General features: G+C 43.2%; 1 protein-coding gene across 1 annotated transcript; it reads left to right on the plus strand.

The window, feature by feature from the left end:
• Positions 1-582: 582 nt before the first annotated feature.
• LOC124683036 (putative F-box protein PP2-B12) lies at positions 583-15,222 on the plus strand. The gene is made up of 2 exons (XM_047217614.1): positions 583-983; positions 14,787-15,222. The coding sequence occupies exons 1-2, from the start codon at positions 583-585 to the stop codon at positions 15,220-15,222; spliced, it is 837 nt and encodes a 278-aa protein (XP_047073570.1).
• The last annotated feature ends 3,218 nt before the right edge of the window (positions 15,223-18,440 follow it).

An 18,440-nucleotide genomic window follows, 5' to 3' on the forward strand; every position in this document is an offset into this window, starting at 1 on the left:
CTTTTTACTGGAAGATAACAATTTGCTCTCTTTTCTAACCCATAGATCTAGAATCTTTTGACAAAAGTTGGAAAAAAATAATGTCATCCCGTAATGCATGTTTTATATATACTCCCTCCGTCCCGATTTACAGGACCTACGCTTATCCTAAGATCGTCAATTTAACTAATATAATATAAGATTGACACTACAAAAATTATGGCATTAAAAAGTACAACATATGAACTTTTCAATGATATATATTTTGTAGTATATATCCCGTTAGTTAAATTTGAGACCTAGGGACACACGTAGGATTTGTAAACCGGGCCGGAGGTAGTATCTTCGGATGAACAATGTTCTTAGACGGTTATTAATGCAGGTACTCCGTATATTGCATGTTAAAGTCAGTAGTCGGAAATGCGACGACTCAACTACATCGACTAGAGGCAGTGCCACAGTGTCAAAAAAAAAGACTAGAGGCAGTGCCACACTGTGCCACCTATAAACAGGCAGTGCGACAATATAGATCCCCGGACAAAGCAGGTACTATTCGGGATCACCATCTCCGAAGAAACCAAAGAGGCTAAGCAAAGAAAAAGGATGGACACCACTGACATGGCGACGGCGATGGAGGAGACCACCCGATTCGACGACCTCCCGGTGAGCTGCGTGGCCCACGTGCTGGCGCTCACCTCCCCTCGTGACGTCTGCCGCTGCGCTGCCGTGTCACCGAGTGCGACACGGGAGCGCTTTGTCCCGGCGGACTACCTCGCCATCCTCCTGCGCTCCAGCTCCGGCCGCTCGCCGCCGCCGTCGTCTAAGAAGAAAGCCTACCTCCGCCTCTCCGACAACGCCGTCCAGGTCGGCGACGGCTGCGACACGGCGGTGTGGCTGGCGAGGGGGAGCGGCGCCAAGTGCGTGGCGCTGTCGGCGAGGAAGCTGAGCCTGTCGTGGGACGACGGCGAGTTCAGCTGGAGATGGACGCCTCACCCGCTCTCCAGGTGCATGATTAAATTTGGGATCATCGTATTCTTTTAGGGTGTGTTTGGTAGCCCGGATCAACTCAGAATATAGTATATCTCTTATTATACATGCTCACCCTAGCTAAGCTGAGGTGAGACTCATCACATGTTTGATAGCCCCGTAGGTGTTGAGCTATTCTCATATGGGATGTTGTTTGGTACAATTTGTGCTGAGATGAGCAGGTCTCATAGCAGTTTTACAAAATAGTCCAGCTCTTTAGCAAAAAGACCCTGAAACAGAGAGAGAGAAAATCAATCAGGCCCTCAGATCTCATCTCACGCATTGACTCGTGTTGGGTGGCGCGGTGGCCGGTGTTGGGCGGCCTTGGGCGGTGGCGGGCGGCTGCGGGCGGCGGCGAGCGACCTTGGGCGGCGGCGAGCGACCTTGGACGACAGCGGGCAGCGCTGGGCGACCTTGGGCGTCGGCGGGCCGCTGGGCGACCTTGGGCGTCGGCGGGCAGCGCTGGGCGACCTTGGGCGGCAGCGGGCGGCGCTGGGACGTTATGCCGTGGGTCTGGGCCGGCCGACATGCAGCGGAGGGCGACGGCCAGCGTGCCGTGATGAGGAGGGCGGCCGGTGTGCAGCGATGAGGAGGGCGGTCGCGGTCGGGATGCTGTTGGAGAGCGTCCGAAGGAAAAAATGAGTCGGCTTTTTCGTGTGGGTGGGAGTCTGGGGGTGCGTGGGGTCGATGCTTTGGCCACTTTGCGGGATGAGCTCAGCCCGGCCGGGTTGTGAAGCTCGATCTGAGCTTCACAACCGGGCTTGGCTGAGGAGGCTTTTTAGTATGAGATGGGCATAGCCCAGATGCACTGACCCGGGCTAACAAACAGATGTATCTTCTAAATTCTCTGTTGAGATGAGATTTTCTGAGTTGGCCCGAGCTACCAAACACACCCTTACTCTCCTAGTTAATTTCCTGACTACTACAGATCATGCACTATCGATCCTGCCCCGCAGTTTATGCATGTGCCTAATCAATTGCTCGATGCCATATTGCCATGGTTCTTTTTAATCTTACAAATTTACCATTTTTTCGAGTGTCAGTACATCATACATGTAGAGAGTGGGAGTGGTGAACTGGTTGTGTATCGCGTCCAATCGTGTTTCTTTATACGGTTTTGCTATGTCTTAGTTAACTGAGCTTTTCTTAAGTCTAAGTCATTTACAAAAAAGTATTTGAGTTGCACTTTTCTGCTAAAAAGGTGCAATTGCGCTTTTCTGTCAGAAATGTGCAACTGGACCGAGTTGCACTTTTGTTTGAAGTGCAGTTGCACTTTTTCTGAGATGACTGAGACTTAAGAAAATCTCAGTCAACTTAGACATAGACATACCCTTCTTTATAAACACCATTATTTTTTTATCGTGTCAACGGATGCTTCCATCACGGATCGGGATCTCTCGAACAAAATAAAAAACACCAGAAAGCACACATGCATAGAAAAGTAAAGATCTCGCGGATTTTCTTCTTACGCGCGTCCAGCTAGCACTGAACTCACAAACAAGCTATGAAGCTATTCATAGAAATCTCGCACACCAAAAACTTATAGAAGTATGATAGCATCCATACATACACCTAAGATTGACGCATGCATCCCAACCGTACAGAAAGTTGGTTTTGCTAAAACAGTATCAAGTTACAAGCGAGTTGTAAGTAACATTGTTTAGGGCATGTACATTGGTTTAGACAGATAGTACTACTCCATGTAATCTGTAGACAATGGTATAGACAGTGTATACAATAGCCTGTCTGTAAGTTGTCTATTTTTAGTCATAGCTATATGTGAGTATAAATTATAGACACCCTCCATACAACAATAAAAATGGTGTCCGTAAGCTGTCCGTAAGAAGCCTACGGACTGTCTCGAACTTTACGTAGCAGTCTCCTTCTCTCTCCTCATTCTCTTTTCTCCACATCACCAAAATCACCTATAACTACCTCTTACGGACAGCCGACTCATCACTACAGGAAAGGGAGGCTACGCCGAGGGCCAGGCTATACGCCGACGGCCAAAAGTCGGGGCCGTCGGCGTATGGTACGACCAGGCCAGCCTGCCCTTTCGACCCTCGGCGTATCGAGGTCTACGCCGAGGGCAGCCCTCGGCATATCTTTGGCCCTAGGCGTAGACAGGGCTACGCCGACGACCACCCTCGGCGTAGGCAATTTTTCAAATTTGTCTAATTTTGTAAAAATCATAACTAATTCATATGATGTTAGAAAAATGCGTATGAGATATCAAAATGTTCAGAAAAACATCCTCTATCCGTTTATGTCAAAATCATGCATATTTGAATCATGTACAGTACCATGTTAACATAGAAACAGTTCAATCAGTTTATTATATGTCCTCGAGTTCCGTTTTAGCCGGATGGCAATTTAAACGAAGTCGGAAAATCTCGCGGAGCCGCATGGCATAATTTTATGTGTCCTAGTAACCACTCCAAAAGATGGAATTGAGATACGGAAATTATTTTGGAAAACCCTTCACGAACAGGGCTATCAAGTCTGGAGTTTTATGGCTTTTTGGGCAAATGAGTAGGAAACGGCCCGTGACACCGCATAGTTTGTCGGAACGAGGCCATATTTGGCACGTGTGTGGTCCCTGGAATGGGAAGCAAGGCCCCAGGAGCGGATTTCCAATCCGACCCATGGGCGATGGTTTTTTCATTTTCGGGGTGCCAAAACCGGTTTTTTTTGTGAAGAAGCTACATGGGGCGCATTTTAGAATTGCGTGAGACCTCCGCGTAGTGGTAGGACACCGCCTTCGCACCACATATCACATGCCATATGTGCGCGCTAGCTATCTGGGAATCTGATACGTCTCCGACGTATCGATAATTTCTTATGTTCTATGCCATATTATTGATGATACCTACATGTTTTATGCACACTTTATGTCATATTCGTGCATTTTCTGGAACTAACCTATTAACAAGATGCCGAAGTGCGGCTCCTGTTTTCTCGCTGTTTTTGGTTTCGTAAATCCTAGTAACGAAATATTCTCGGAATCGGACGAAATCAAGACCCGGGTTCCTATTTTCACCGGAAGCATCCAGAACACCCGAGAGCCGCCGGAGGGGGCCCCGTGGGCCCCGGATGATAGGGTGGCGCGGCTCGGGCCCCGGCCGCGCCAGCCTATGGTGTGGCCACCCCTTCGACCCTCCCCGCGCCGCCTCTTCGCCTATATAAAGCCTCCGTCGCGAAAACCCCGATGCGAAGAACCACGATACGGAAAACCTTCCGCAGCCGCCGCCATCGCGAAGCCAAGATCCGGGGGACAGAGTCTCTGTTCCGGCACCCTGCCGGAGCGGGGAAGTGCCCCGAAGGCTTCTCCATCGACACCGCTGCCATCTCCACCGCCATCTTCATCACCGCTGCTCGCTCCCATGAGGAGGGAGTAGTTCTCCATCGAGGCTCGGGGCTGTACCGGTAGCTATGTGGTTCATCTCTCTCCTATGTACTTCAATACAATAATCTCATGAGCTGCCTTACATGATTGAGATTCATATGATGATGCTTGTAATCTAGATGTCATTATGCTAGTCAAGTGAGTTTTACTTATGTGATCTCCTGGAGACTCCTTGTCCCACGTGTGTAAAGGTGACAAGTGTGTGCACCGTGTGGGTCTCTTAGGCTATATTTCACAGAATACTTATTCACCGTTGAATGGCATAGTGAGGTGCTTATTTATATCTCTTTATGATTGCAATGTGTTTGTATCACAATTTATCTATGTGCTACTCTAGCAATGTTATTAAAGTAGTTTTATTCCTCCTCGCACGTGTGCAAAGGTGACAGTGTGTGCACCGTGTTAGTACTTGGTTTATGCTATGATCATGATCTCTTGTAGATTGCGAAGTTAATTATTGCTATGATAATATTGATGTGATCTATTCCTCCTACATATGCATGAAGGTGACAGTGTGCATGCTATGCTAGTACTTGGTTTAGTCTTTTGATCTATCTTACACTAAAGGTTACTAAAATATGAGCATTATTGTGGAGCTTGTTAACTCCGGCATTGAGGGTTTAATCCTACGCAATGTGTTCATCATCCAACAAGAGTGTAGAGTATGCATTTATCTATTCTGTTATGTGATCAATGTTGAGAGTGTCCACTAGTGAAAGTCTAATCCCTAGGCCTTGTTCCTAAATACCGCTATCGCTGCTTGTTTACTGTTTTACTGCGTTACTACTGCTGCGTTACTCACTGCTTGTTTATCGTCCCGGGCAAAGCACTTTTCTCGGTGCCGTTGCTACTACTTATTCATACCACCTGTATTTCACTATCTCTTCGCCGAACTAGTGCACCTATTAGGTGTGTTGGGGACACAAGAGACTTCTTGCTTTGTGGTTGCAGGGTTGCATGAGAGGGATATCTTTGACCTCTTCCTCCCTAAGTTCGATAAACCTTGGGTGATCCACTTAAGGGAAACTTGCTGCTGTTCTACAAACCTCTGCTCTTGGAGGCCCAACATTGTCTACAAGAATAGAAGCTCCCGTAGACATCAAGCACTTTTCTGGCGCCGTTGCCGGGGAGGAAAGGTAAAAAGGCGCTCATACTCCGGTCCCAGGTAACAGTACTTTTCTGGCGCCATTGTGTTTGTGCTCGAAGCTATTTCCTTTAGATCCTGCAATTGCATCTTTTTGTTTCTTGTTTACACTAGTTTGGCATAATGGACAACAATGAGCTTCTTATTCTATTTCCTGATTTAAGACATGGATTGTTTGATGCGAAAATTAAAAAACCTATAAAATCTTATTTGCATGTCGGTAGTAATATTAGTATGAACGCTTTGAACACCATTGTTGATAATAATATAGAAAGTTCTAAGCTTGGGGAAGCTGGTTTTCATGATCTTTTTAGTCCCCCAAGCATTGAGGAGAAAATTTTCTTTGATGATATTTTGCCTCCTATTTCTGATGATTATAATGATAGTGGTCTTTTGGTGCCACTTACTGTGGAGAGTAAATTTTGTTGTGATTATACTATGCCTCCTACACTTGATGAGAATAATAATGATAGCTACTTTGTTGAATTTGCTCCCACTATTACTAATAAAATTGACTATGCCTATGTGGAGAGTAATAATTTTATGCATGAGACTCATGATAAGAATGCTTTATGTGATAGTTATATTGTTGAGTTTGCTCATGTTGCTACTGAAAGTTATTATGAGAGAGGAAAATATGGTTGTAGAAATTTTCATGTTACTAAAACACCTCTCTATGTGCTGAAATTTTTGAAGCTACACTTGTTTTATCTTCCTATGCTTGTTACTTTGTTCCTCATGAACTTGTTTATTTACAAGATTCCTATGCATATGAAGCATGTTAGACTTAAATGTGTTTTGAATTTGCCTCTTGATGCTCTCTTTTGCTTCAAATACTATTTCTTGCGAGTGCATCATTAAAACTCGCTGAGCCCATCTTAATGGCTATAAAGAAAGAACTTCTTGGGAGATAACCCATGTGTTATTTTGCTACAGTACTTTGTTTTATATTTGTGTCTTGGAAGTTGTTTACTACTGTAGCAACCTCTCCTTATCTTAGTTTTGTGTTTTGTTGTGCCAAGTAAAGTCTTTGATAGTAAAGTAAATACTAGATTTGGATTACTGCGCAGTTCTAGATTTCTTTGCTGTCACGAATCTGGGTCTAATTCTCTGTAAGTAACTCAGAAAATTATGCCAATTTACGTGAGTGATCCTCAGATATGTACGCAACTTTCATTCAATTTGGGCATTTTCATTTGAGCAAGTTTGGTGCCCTTTTAAAATTCGTCTTTACGGACTGTTCTGTTTTGACAGATTCTGCCTTTTATTTCGCATTGCTTCTTTCGCTGTGTTGGGTGGATTTCTTTGTTCCATTACCTTCCAGTAGCTTTGAGCAATGTCCAGAAGTGTTAAGAATGATTGTGTCACCTCTGAACATGTGAGTTTTTGATTATGCACTAACCCTCTAATGAGTTTGTTTCGAGTTTGGTGTGGAGGAAGTTTTCAAGGGTCAAGAGAGGAGGATGATATACTATGATCAAGGAGAGTGAAAGCTCTAAGCTTGGGGATGCCCCGGTGGTTCACCCCTGCATATTCTAAGAAGACTCAAGCGTCTAAGCTTGGGGATGCCCAAGGCATCCCCTTCTTCATCGACAAATTATCGGGTTCCTTCTCTTGAAACTATATTTTTATTCGGCCACATCTTATGTACTTTACTTGGAGCGTCCGTGTGCTTTTGTTTTTGTTTTTGTTTGAATAAATGCTTGTGTGGGAGAGAGACACGCTCCGCTGGTTCATATGAACACATGTGTTCTTAGCTTTTAATTTTCATGGCGAAGTTTCTTCTTCGTTAATTTGTTATATGGTTGGAATTGGAAAATGATACATGTAGTAAATTGCTATAATGTCTTGGATAATGTGATACTTGGCAATTATTGTGCTCATGTTTAAGCTCTTGCATCATATGCTTTGCACCTATTAATGAAGAAATACTTAGAGTTTGCTAATTTGGTTTGCATATTTGGTTTCTCTAGAGTCTAGATAATATCTAGTATTGAGTTTTGAACAACAAGGAAGATGGTGTAGAGTCTTATAATGTTTACAATATGTCTTTTATGTGAGTTTTGCTGCACCGTTCATCCTTGTGTTTGTTTCAAATAACCTTGCTAGCCTAAACCTTGTATCGAGAGGGAATACTTCTCATGCATCCAAAATACTTGAACCAACCACTATGCCATTTGTGTCCACCATACCTACCTACTACATGGTATTTCTCCGCCATTCCAAAGTAAATTGCTTGAGTGCTACCTTTAAAATTCCATCATTCACCATTGCAATATATAGCTCATGGGACAAATAGCTTAAAAACTATTGTGGTATTGAATATGTACTTATGCACTTTATCTCTTATTAAGTTGCTTGTTGTGCGATAACCATGTTTCGGGGACGCCATCAACTATTCTTTGTTGAATATCTTGTGAGTTGCTATGCATGTCCGTCTTGTCCGAAGCAAGAGAGATCTACCACCTTCATGGTTGGAGCATGCATATTGTTAGAGAAGAACTTTGGGCCGCTAACTAAAGCCATGATTCATGGTGGAAGTTTCAGTTTGGACATATATCCTCAATCTCATATGAGAATAATAATTGTTGCCACATGCTTATGCATTAAAGAGGAGTCCATTATCTCGTTGTCCATGTTGTCCCGGTATGGATGTCTAAGTTGAGAATAATCAAAAGCGAGAAATCCAAAATGCGAGCTTTCTCCTTAGACCTTTGTACAGGCGGCATGGAGGTACCCCATTGTGACACTTGGTCAAAACATGTGCATTGCAAAGATCCGGTAGTCCAAGTTAATTAGGACAAGGTGCGGGCACTATTAGTATACTATGCATGAGACTTGCAACTTGTAAGATATAATTTACATAACTCATATGCTTTATTACTACCGTTGACAAAATTGTTTCATGTTTTCAAAATAAAAGCTCTAGCACAAATATAGCAATCGATGCTTTCCTCTTTGAAGGACCATTCTTTTACTTTTATGTTGAGTCAGTTCACCTATCTCTCTCTCCACCTCAAGAAGCAAACACTTGTGTGAACTCGTGCATTGATTCTTACATACTTGCATATTGTACTTGTTATATTACTCTATGTTGACAATTATCCATGAGATATACATGTTACAAGTTGAAAGCAACCGCTGAAACTTAATCTTCCTTTGTGTTGCTTCAATACCTTTACTTTGATTTATTGCTTTATGAGTTAACTCTTATGCAAGACTTATTGATGCTTGTCTTGAAGTACTAATTCATGAAAAGTCTTTGCTTTATGATTCACTTGTTTACTCATGTCATTACCATTGTTTTGATCGCTGCATCCACTACATATGTTTACAAATAGTATGATCAAGGTTATGATGGCATATCACTTCAGAAATTATCTTTGTTATCGTTTTACCTGCTCGGGACGAGCAGAACTAAGCTTGGGGATGCTTGATACGTCTCCGACGTATCGATAATTTCTTATGTTCTATGCCATATTATTGATGATACCTACATGTTTTATGCACACTTTATGTCATATTCGTGCATTTTCCGGAACTAACCTATTAACAAGATGCCGAAGTGCCGGTTCTCGTTTTCTGCTGTTTTTGGTTTCGAAATCCTAGTAATGAAATATTCTCGGAATCGGACGAAATCAAGACCCGGGTTCCTATTTTCACCGGAAGCATCCGGAACACCCGAGAGCCGCCGGAGGGGGCCCCGTGGGCCCCGGATGATAGGGTGGCGCGGCTCGGGCCCCGGCCGCGCCGGCCTATGGTGTGGCCACCCCTTCGACCCTCTCGCGCCGCCTCTTCGCCTATATAAAGCCTCCGTCGCGAAAACCCCGATGCGAAGAACCACGATACGGAAAACCTTCCGAGCCGCCGCCATCGCGAAGCCAAGATCCGGGGACAGGAGTCTCTGTTCCGGCACCCTGCCGGAGCGGGGAAGTGCCCCCGGAAGGCTTCTCCATCGACACCGCTGCCATCTCCACCGCCATCTTCATCACCGCTGTCTGCTCCCATGAGGAGGGAGTAGTTCTCCATCGAGGCTCGGGGCTGTACCGGTAGCTATGTGGTTCATCTCTCTCCTATGTACTTCAATACAATAATCTCATGAGTTGCCTTACATGATTGAGATTCATATGATGATGCTTGTAATCTAGATGTCATTATGCTAGTCAAGTGAGTTTTACTTATGTGATCTCCGGAGACTCCTTGTCCCACGTGTGTAAAGGTGACAGTGTGTGCACCGTGTGGGTCTCTTAGGCTATATTTCACAGAATACTTATTCACTCGTTGAATGGCATAGTGAGGTGCTTATTTATATCTCTTTATGATTGCAATGTGTTTGTATCACAATTTATCTATGTGCTACTCTAGCAATGTTATTAAAGTAGTTTTATTCCTCCTGCACGTGTGCAAAGGTGACAGATGTGTGCACCGTGTTAGTACTTGGTTTATGCTATGATCATGATCTCTTGTAGATTGCGAAGTTAATTATTGCTATGATAATATTGATGTGATCTATTCCTCCTACATATGCATGAAGGTGACAAGTGTGCATGCTATGCTAGTACTTGGTTTAGTCTTTTGATCTATCTTACACTAAAGGTTACTAAAATATGAGCATTATTGTGGAGCTTGTTAACTCCGGCATTGAGGGTTCATGTAATCCTACGCAATGTGTTCATCATCCAACAAGAGTGTAGAGTATGCATTTATCTATTCTGTTATGTGATCAATGTTGAGAGTGTCCACTAGTGAAAGTCTAATCCCTAGGCCTTGTTCCTAAATATCGCTATCGCTGCTTGTTTACTTGTTTCTATCGCGTTACTATCGCTGCGTTACTACTGCTGCGTTACTACTGCTTGTTTACTGTCCTGGGCAAAGCACTTTTCTGGTGCCGTTGCTACTACTTATTCATACCACCTGTATTTCACTATGTCTTCGCCGAACTAGTGCACCTATTAGGTGTGTTGGGGACACAAGAGACTTCTTGCTTTGTGGTTGCAGGGTTGCATGAGAGGGATATCTTTGACCTCTTCCTCCCCGAGTTCGATAAACCTTGGGTGATCCACTTAAGGGAAACTTGCTGCTGTTCTACAAACCTCTGCTCTTGGAGGCCCAACACTGTCTACAAGAATAGAAGCTCCCGTAGACATCAGAATCCATGCGGCATCCTGCGGTGTCCCGCCGAATCCGCTGGAAAGTGACCGGATTTGAACTAGGGCTACACTTTCCGTCCCTCAATAAATTTTGGGGAAAATGTTTTTAGGTCTATGACATATCACTTCATCTTCGAATTTTTTTTCCGTTTAGCGCGATGGTAAACGGGTGCACCAACGCGCCCGGTACAGCCATACCGCATCTCCCTGGTGGCCCGTTTTGGCCAAATGGCAATTTAAACGAAGTCAGAAAATCCCGCGGAGCCGCATGGCGTTATTTTATGTATCCTACTAACCACTCCAAAAGTCGGAATTAGGATACGTCAATTATTTTGGAAAACCCTTCAAAAACAGGGCTATCGATCACATCCGGACTTCTATGGCTTTTAGAGAAAATGAGTAGGAAACGGCCTGTGACACCGCATAGTTTATCGGAATGTGGCCATATTGGCACGTGCATGGTCCCTGAAATGGGAAGCAAGTCCCCGGGAGCGGATTTCCAATCCGACACATGGGCGATGGTTTTTTCATTTTCGGGGTGCCAAAACGTGTTTTTTTTTTGTGAAGTAACTACATGGGGCGCATTTTATTATTGCGCGAGACCTCCGGGTAGTGGTAGGAAACCGCCTTCTCACCACGTATCACGTGCCATATGTGCGCGCTAGCTATCTGGGAATCCATGCGGCTTCCTGCGGTGTCCCGCCGAATCCGGAAAGTGACCGGATTTGAACTAGGGCTACACATTCCGTCGCTCAATAAATTTTGGGGAAAATGTTTTTAGGTCTATGACATATCACTTCATGTGCAAATTTTTTTCCGTTTAGCGCGATGGTAAACGGGTGCACCAGCGCGCCCGGTACGACCATACCGCATCTCCGTGGGGGCCCGTTTTAGCTAGATGGCAATTTAAACGAAGTCAGAAAATCCCGCGAAGCCGCATGGCATCATTTTATGTGTCCTAGTAACCACTCCAAAAGTCGGCATTAGGATACGGAAATTATTTTGGAAAACCCTTCACAAACAGAGCTATCACGTCCGGAGTTTTATGGCTTTTAGGGCAAATGAGTAGGAAACTGCCCATGACACCGCATAGTTTGTCAGAACGAGGCCATATTTGGCATATGCGTGGTATTTGGGATGGGAAGCAAGGCCCCAGGAGCGGATTTCCAATCCGACCCATGGGCGATGGTTTTTTTCATTTTTGGGGTGCCAAAACGGGTTTTTTTTGTGAAGCAGCTACATGGGACGCATTTTAGTATTGCACGAGACCTCCACGTAGTGGTACGACACCGCCTCCGCACCACATGTCACATGCCATATGTACGCGCTAGCTATCTGAGAATCTCTGCGGCTTCCTGCGGTGTCCTGCCGAATCCGCTGAAAACTGACCGGATTATGTGAATATTCTTTTACTCTCAATAAATTTCGCAAAAATTGGTTTTAGGTCTATAGCACATCACTTTATGTGCTAATTTTTGTCCATTCAGCGTGTTGGTGAACGGTGCACCAGCCCGCCCGATACGGCCATTTCGCATCTCCCGAGGGGACCGTTTTGGCCACATGGCAAATTGGGCGTCATATTTGGATTCCTCTAATTTTTAGGTTCAAATGATGATATGGATGTTATATTTAGATTCCTCTCATTTTTCTGATCGATTTAGACATATTATTTGTGGAATTTCGATTTTCTGATTTAAAGATATTAATTATTCCATATTAAATAGAAAAAAGATCAAAAAATAAAATCATTTTATTGCTATTTGAATTCAATATTATTATTACTTATATATTCATTGTTTTCTACTTAAGTAATTGTTTGAGATTCAAAAATAAAGAGGTGTGCATCACGGTTCAAGGGTTAATAGGGTTGATATGCTATTATTATCAGCAAGAGGTGTCAATTCTATAATGGAAGCTCATCCGAATGGAACCAAGAAGCTGGAGTAGTGTGATGATGGGTGATCGACTGGGAAGTTTAACTATGATTGTAATTTGACCTAAGATTAAGTGTAGTTAGAGTTAAAAGTGTATTGGGTGAAAGATAAACAAGTAAAAAAGAAAAAAAATTGTGTAAAAGAAATTAAAATTTTAAAAAAATTAAAAATCTATGCCGAGGGTTTTGCCGTCGGCATATAGAAAAAAAATATTTTTTCTTTTTCGAATTTTTTTTTGAATTCTTTTGGAAAAGGGAAATTTGAATTTTTCAAAAGTCTCTGGCTACGCCGACGGCGATAGTGGCTTTGCCGAGGAAGTTAGAGGCCGATGAGCTATGTCGAGGGCGGCCCTCGGCGTAGCCTACGTCGACGGCCAAAGCAGGCTACGCCGTGGGTTCCCGGCCCTCGGCATATAGCCCCATTCCTGTAGTGCATCACCATTGTACATGCCCTTAGTTTCAAGTGGGTTACAATTGAGTTGTTCAATTTACTAGTTTCATTGCAACCGAAAAATATGGTTGAGAGTAAAAGAATATTCACATAATCCGAAATTGAACATGTAGTACAGAGTATAAGATTGTGGAGATAACATCACTTGACTGACAATTAAACCAATTTTCATTAGACCGAGAATTAGCCATGCTTACTTTCTTGTAGAGCAACCTTGAATCATAATATACCTGTCTAATACATGAGATGCATCAATAAGGCTGCTCATAGTGGGGAGTAACTTAGACAAGTAACATATGCCATGTTACTAGTCTAGGTTACTACCTTCATAGTGGGTAGTAACTTATATGTGATGTCATGCATTGTGTCATTTATTATGTTGTAGACTCATTTTGTCTTGGGGTGTGTGATGTTATGGTAACATAGCTAGTTACCACCTCACTCTCTTTCTTCATTTATTCGCATGTCATGTCACCAAAATGCCTTGAGATGTGTGATGTTACTAGCTATGTTACTCCCACTATAAGCAGTCTAAGAGCGAATTTACTGTGGACGCGATATAGCGTGCATGTCACACACCCTCCTCCATACTTTATGGGAAATTGTGTTATCCTACTCTCTCCTTTCCCAATTTAGAATTATTGTAGATTTTGAACCATAAATCTGATTTGAAACCACTTCAACATATGAGTTTCTAGTGAACACTACTTTAAAACAAGACCAATATTGAATATATTTTGATAATATTTAAAAATCAACTTTTAAAACCTGATGAAACTTTAAAAAACTTTATGGCTCATGGTGAAATTATATTCTAAAACGATTTGTTTCACCGTGTTTAGAAAGCTTTGTTTATTTTCTTCCACCATACTTTATACTTGTGTTAGACGCGTATGGTAAATGTATTGAAATGCAAATAGTTTAATGTTTTTTCATTACATTTTTTTGTGAATCATGATGTTCCATTGCTTTTCGGAATTTAGGTATTTGAACTCTATATTTTTCCCTCTTGAAAAGATATGATCGAAATAAAAATACATGTTCAAACAGATTGCTATTTATTCCGATATATTTATAAAGTTTTGTAGTTTAGGTACGAAAATAATTGGTGCGTATTAGATTTTCTTGAAGTCAAACAATGTAAACTTGATTAAGTTTATAAAAAAAATCAACATCTAGAATATTAAATTAATACCACTAGATTCACCATGAAGTACGATTGAGTATGGTATAGATTAGGCACTCACCACGTAGTATTGTAGATATATAAGATATTTTAATAAATTTGATCAAAGCTATTGCAGTTTGACGTTTGCGGAAACCAATGCGGAGTACATGTAGAAAACATTGTTCGAGATGCCATGTCGCTGGTATCGCACATGCCCTTGCCTGACTCCTTCTCACTCGGACTGCTTCCGAAGAACAAAACCACAAAGTGACATTTCAAAATAATAAAAGAAAGAAAATAAACTTAGACGCCAGAGGGCCCGGCGGCTAGAGGCAACTGCGTATTTCGTCCGAAACAATTCTGGTCAAACAAGCTCATTTCTATAAGCAACCGTTTAATAAGTAAACAATCCAGCAATCCGCATCATTCATCTATGCTGTCTACATCTGGGTGAGAGTGAGAGATCAGAGCGCCCCACTGGAAAATAATTCGGAATTTCCGACACTATTTATGCATGATTGCATTTCAGGTTCCCGGAGGTGGCCCAGCTGGTGGGTTGCACAGGCCTGGACATCTACGGCCGGCTGCCGGTCTCGGCGCTGACACCGGCCACCAACTACGCGGCGTACCTGGTGTTCAGCGTGGCCGACGTAGGCCACCGCGGCCTGAGCTTCCCGGACCAGGAGACCACGGTGGTGGTTGGAGGCCGTGCGGCGTCGAGCCGCGCCGTGTGCCTCTGTCTGAACGAGGAGGAGGAGCCTCGCAAGTTCAGGGGCGTGGTCGACGCAGACGGTGTGAGGCGGCCGGAGCGACGGGATGACGGGTGGTCAGAGATGGAGATGGGGCGGCTGCGTGTGGACGAGACTGTGGCGGCCGAGGAGGGGGTGGTGGTGAGCTTCGAGGTGCTGGGGTGGTACCCCAAGCACGGGCTCATCGTCGAGGCCGTAAAGTTTAGGCCACTCTGATCTGATGTACCAGGGTTCACGTGTTCACTACTGAAAACTGAAAGTTCAACGTCGGTAACCTAGAGGGGGTGAATAGATTATACAAAATTTTCCTTGACTAGTTTGCAATTTTAGGCTAAGTGAATAAATAAAGTGGCCTAACGCAAACTAAGTGTATCACCCTATATGATAGAATACATATATCAAGAACTTCATACTTGATGCTATCACAAATTAAATTGGTGGAAACAAATAACCGAAGCATGTGGAGACGATGATGTATCCCGATGTTCACTTTCTTGAGAGGAAGCTAGTAACCGTTGGAGAGGTGCGGTACACGAAGGACACCAAACGTCATGAAGGCACACCTTCTTCTCCATGAGCTCCTTTCACGAAGTAGGAGCTCTTTTCACTATGTGAAGACCTTAGAGAGCCCTTTAATGCCGTACAAACTTTCCAGGTCGATCACAAACTTGATCGCTCCAGGTGAGCACTACCGCCTAGAAGTCCTCAAGCTCCAAGAGTAAAAAGATCGTAGAGGAAAACTTGATACATTGGCTCAAATCGAAATATGTGCGGTTGAAAGAGAGAGACGAAAAGATCTTCGAGATGCACAGACCAACTCTCAAAATCGATGGATGAATCTTACGGAAGCAATGATTCGAGGTGAGAAAATATGGGGAAGTTCTTGAGACCTTTTTCAACAGATCTGAATCAATAGAATGGCAAAAGATAAGGATTCATGAAATTGAAGTTGCCGTATATAGGCAAAACAGCCGTTACTGTGTAAAAAACGTGCAGAAAAAGATTTGGCCGGTACAACCGGCCATGGCCCCGGTTATACCGGCCCGACCCTCTGCAACAACACAGGGGAAAAAAAGGCGAACAGGAAGTTCGACCGGCCCGGTTATACGGGCCCATCTAAATTAGGAAGCGAGCGGGCGAGTCGCGCAGCAGGCGCAGAGCAGCGAGAAAAAGGAGGCGGGGAGCGGGGCGTGACCAGGCGCGGTGGCTGGATCCGGTTGCTGTGCAAGTGCGTGTGACCGAGCGGCCGCGTTCTAGCGGCGGAAGGCGCGTGCGGCTCGGTGGCGTGCGGAGCGGCAGGAGCGGGGGAGAGCTGTACACCGACCTGGTCGGTGTGTACGGGCCACCGCACACCCCACCGACCAGGCCGGTTGGTTGGGCCGCGGCCCATTAGTAGTAGGTACTTTTTTTTCTTGTTTTGCTGTTTCTTTTTTTAATATTTTTCTTTTTTAATATATAACTTTTAAAAAAATATTTCGGAGAACAAATTTTCAAAATCTGTTCATTCGAAATTTCGGAAATTTCAAAAATGTTCATATCTTGATTTAATTTTTTTCGAAATTTGAAATTTTTTCGAATTTGAACATTTTCAAAATTTGAACGCTTTATATATTTGAACGGATTTCAAATTTGAACGCTTTTATAATTTGAACATTTTATATATTTGAACATTTTTCAAATTTGAACGATTTTTTGTATTTAAACATTTTTTAAATTTGAACGGATTTCAAATTTTAACATTTTTTGTATTTAAACGGTTTTAAATTTGAACATTTTTAAATTTTGAACAGTTTTCAATTTTGAAATTTTTCTGAATTTGAATTTTTTTCAAATTTGAACAAAAATAAATATAAACAAAAAAAGAAAAAAAGAAAAAAAACAAAAAGTAACAGAAAATAAAAAAAAGAAAAGGAAAGAAAAAAAAGAAAAAAAAAGAAAGAAAGAGAAACAGAAAATAGAAAAAAAGAAGCGAACTTGGCCGACCAGGCCGGCCCATACCGCGCGCGGGGGGTGTGCGGCGCGCGGTAGCGGCCGACCTGGTCGGTGTATAGGATTTGCCGCAGGAGCGAGGCGCTGGTCGAACGTGGAGAGGACGAGGCTAGCGGAAACCGCGGCGGGCCGTGCGGGGAAAACCTATACACCGACCAGGTCGGTGGCTACCGGCCACCGCACACCCCCTGGTCGGGTATGGGCCAGGCCCAGTTCGTTGTCTCTTTTTAGGTTTTCTGTTTCTTTTTTCGTTTTTTTATTTTTTTCCTTTTTCTTTTCTGTTTTTCTTTCTTATTTTGTTTTTCTTTCTTCTTTTTGTTCAAACTAAAAAAATATCAAATTTAAAAAATGTTCATAGTCAAAAAGTGTGCAAATTCGAAAATGTTCAAATTCGAAAATTGTTCAAATTCGAATTTGTGCAAATTCGAAAATCGTTCAATTTTCGAAATTTGTTCAAATTCAAAAATCGTTCAATTTTCGAAATTTGTTTAAATTCAAAATTCGTTCAATTTTCATAATTTGTTCAAATTCGAAAATCGTTCAATTTTCGAAATTTGTTCAAATTCTAAAAATCGTTCAATTTCAAAATTTGTTCACATTCGAAAAATCGTTCAACTTTTGAAATTTGTTCAAATTCGAAAATCGTTCAATTCGAATTTTGTTCAAATTTGAAACTGTTCAGATTTAAAACAGAGAAAAAATGAGAAAAGAAAAAAGAAAATCAAACTTGGGCCGGCCCGTCCGCACCGAATCCACAGCAAACAGTCTCAGCAAATCGTGGGCCGGTCCAACAAAGATCTGGGGGGTGGTCGGTGGCTGCTATACACCGACCAGGTCGGTCTCCCGGCCGTGCGTGCGGGCAACAACGCGGGGCAGCAGAGATGGGCCACCGCGAGCGGCCTGGGAGGTAGAGAAGGAGGCTAGGCTGGCCAGGTGAGGCCAGTCATACTGGGCCAACTTTCCTGGATCGCACAGGTGAAGAAAAAAAGAGGGTCGGCCGGTTTGACCGGCCTAGTCTGACCGGCCAAAACTGCTGGTTTGGCTATTTTTTAATTTAAAATCTTGTAGCAGAAAGCGGAGCAAACTTTGAGCCTTTTTTTTTTGGGTAAAACCTCGGGAGCTAAAAAATGGAGAGATAAAGATAGATGATAGGCGAAATATTTTTGTGGCGAAAAAAAGTGGCAGAAAGGATATAGCAAACGCCAAACAAAATTCAAGCCACTTTTGGAAATGCGGAATAGAGGGAATCAAAGGCGGCATGTGGTGGTGAAGATAAAATTTATGAAGGATGCCAAGCGAATGGGATGAAAGAGACAGGTGATTTGAGCCAAAGAACCAAATAACGACTCCGGTCCCCTCTTAATAGTGCGGGTCCTATACTCAGGAAAAACCAAAAAGAGGAGACTACCTTGTCGCGCTTTTCCGAGATTCGTCTTCGAGCGCTC

Source organism: Lolium rigidum, chromosome 1 (genome assembly GCF_022539505.1).
Source record: "Lolium rigidum isolate FL_2022 chromosome 1, APGP_CSIRO_Lrig_0.1, whole genome shotgun sequence".
In the NCBI taxonomy this organism is placed as follows: domain Eukaryota; kingdom Viridiplantae; phylum Streptophyta; class Magnoliopsida; order Poales; family Poaceae; genus Lolium; species Lolium rigidum.

Bases quoted from the DNA above. Each gene is read 5' to 3' on its own strand.
- LOC124683036 (XM_047217614.1), top strand. From the start codon at position 583: ATGGACACCACTGACATGGCGACGGCGATGGAGGAGACCACCCGATTC. The intron at 984-14,786 runs GTGCATGATTAA...ATTGCATTTCAG, and splicing joins ACGCCTCACCCGCTCTCCAG to GTTCCCGGAGGTGGCCCAGC.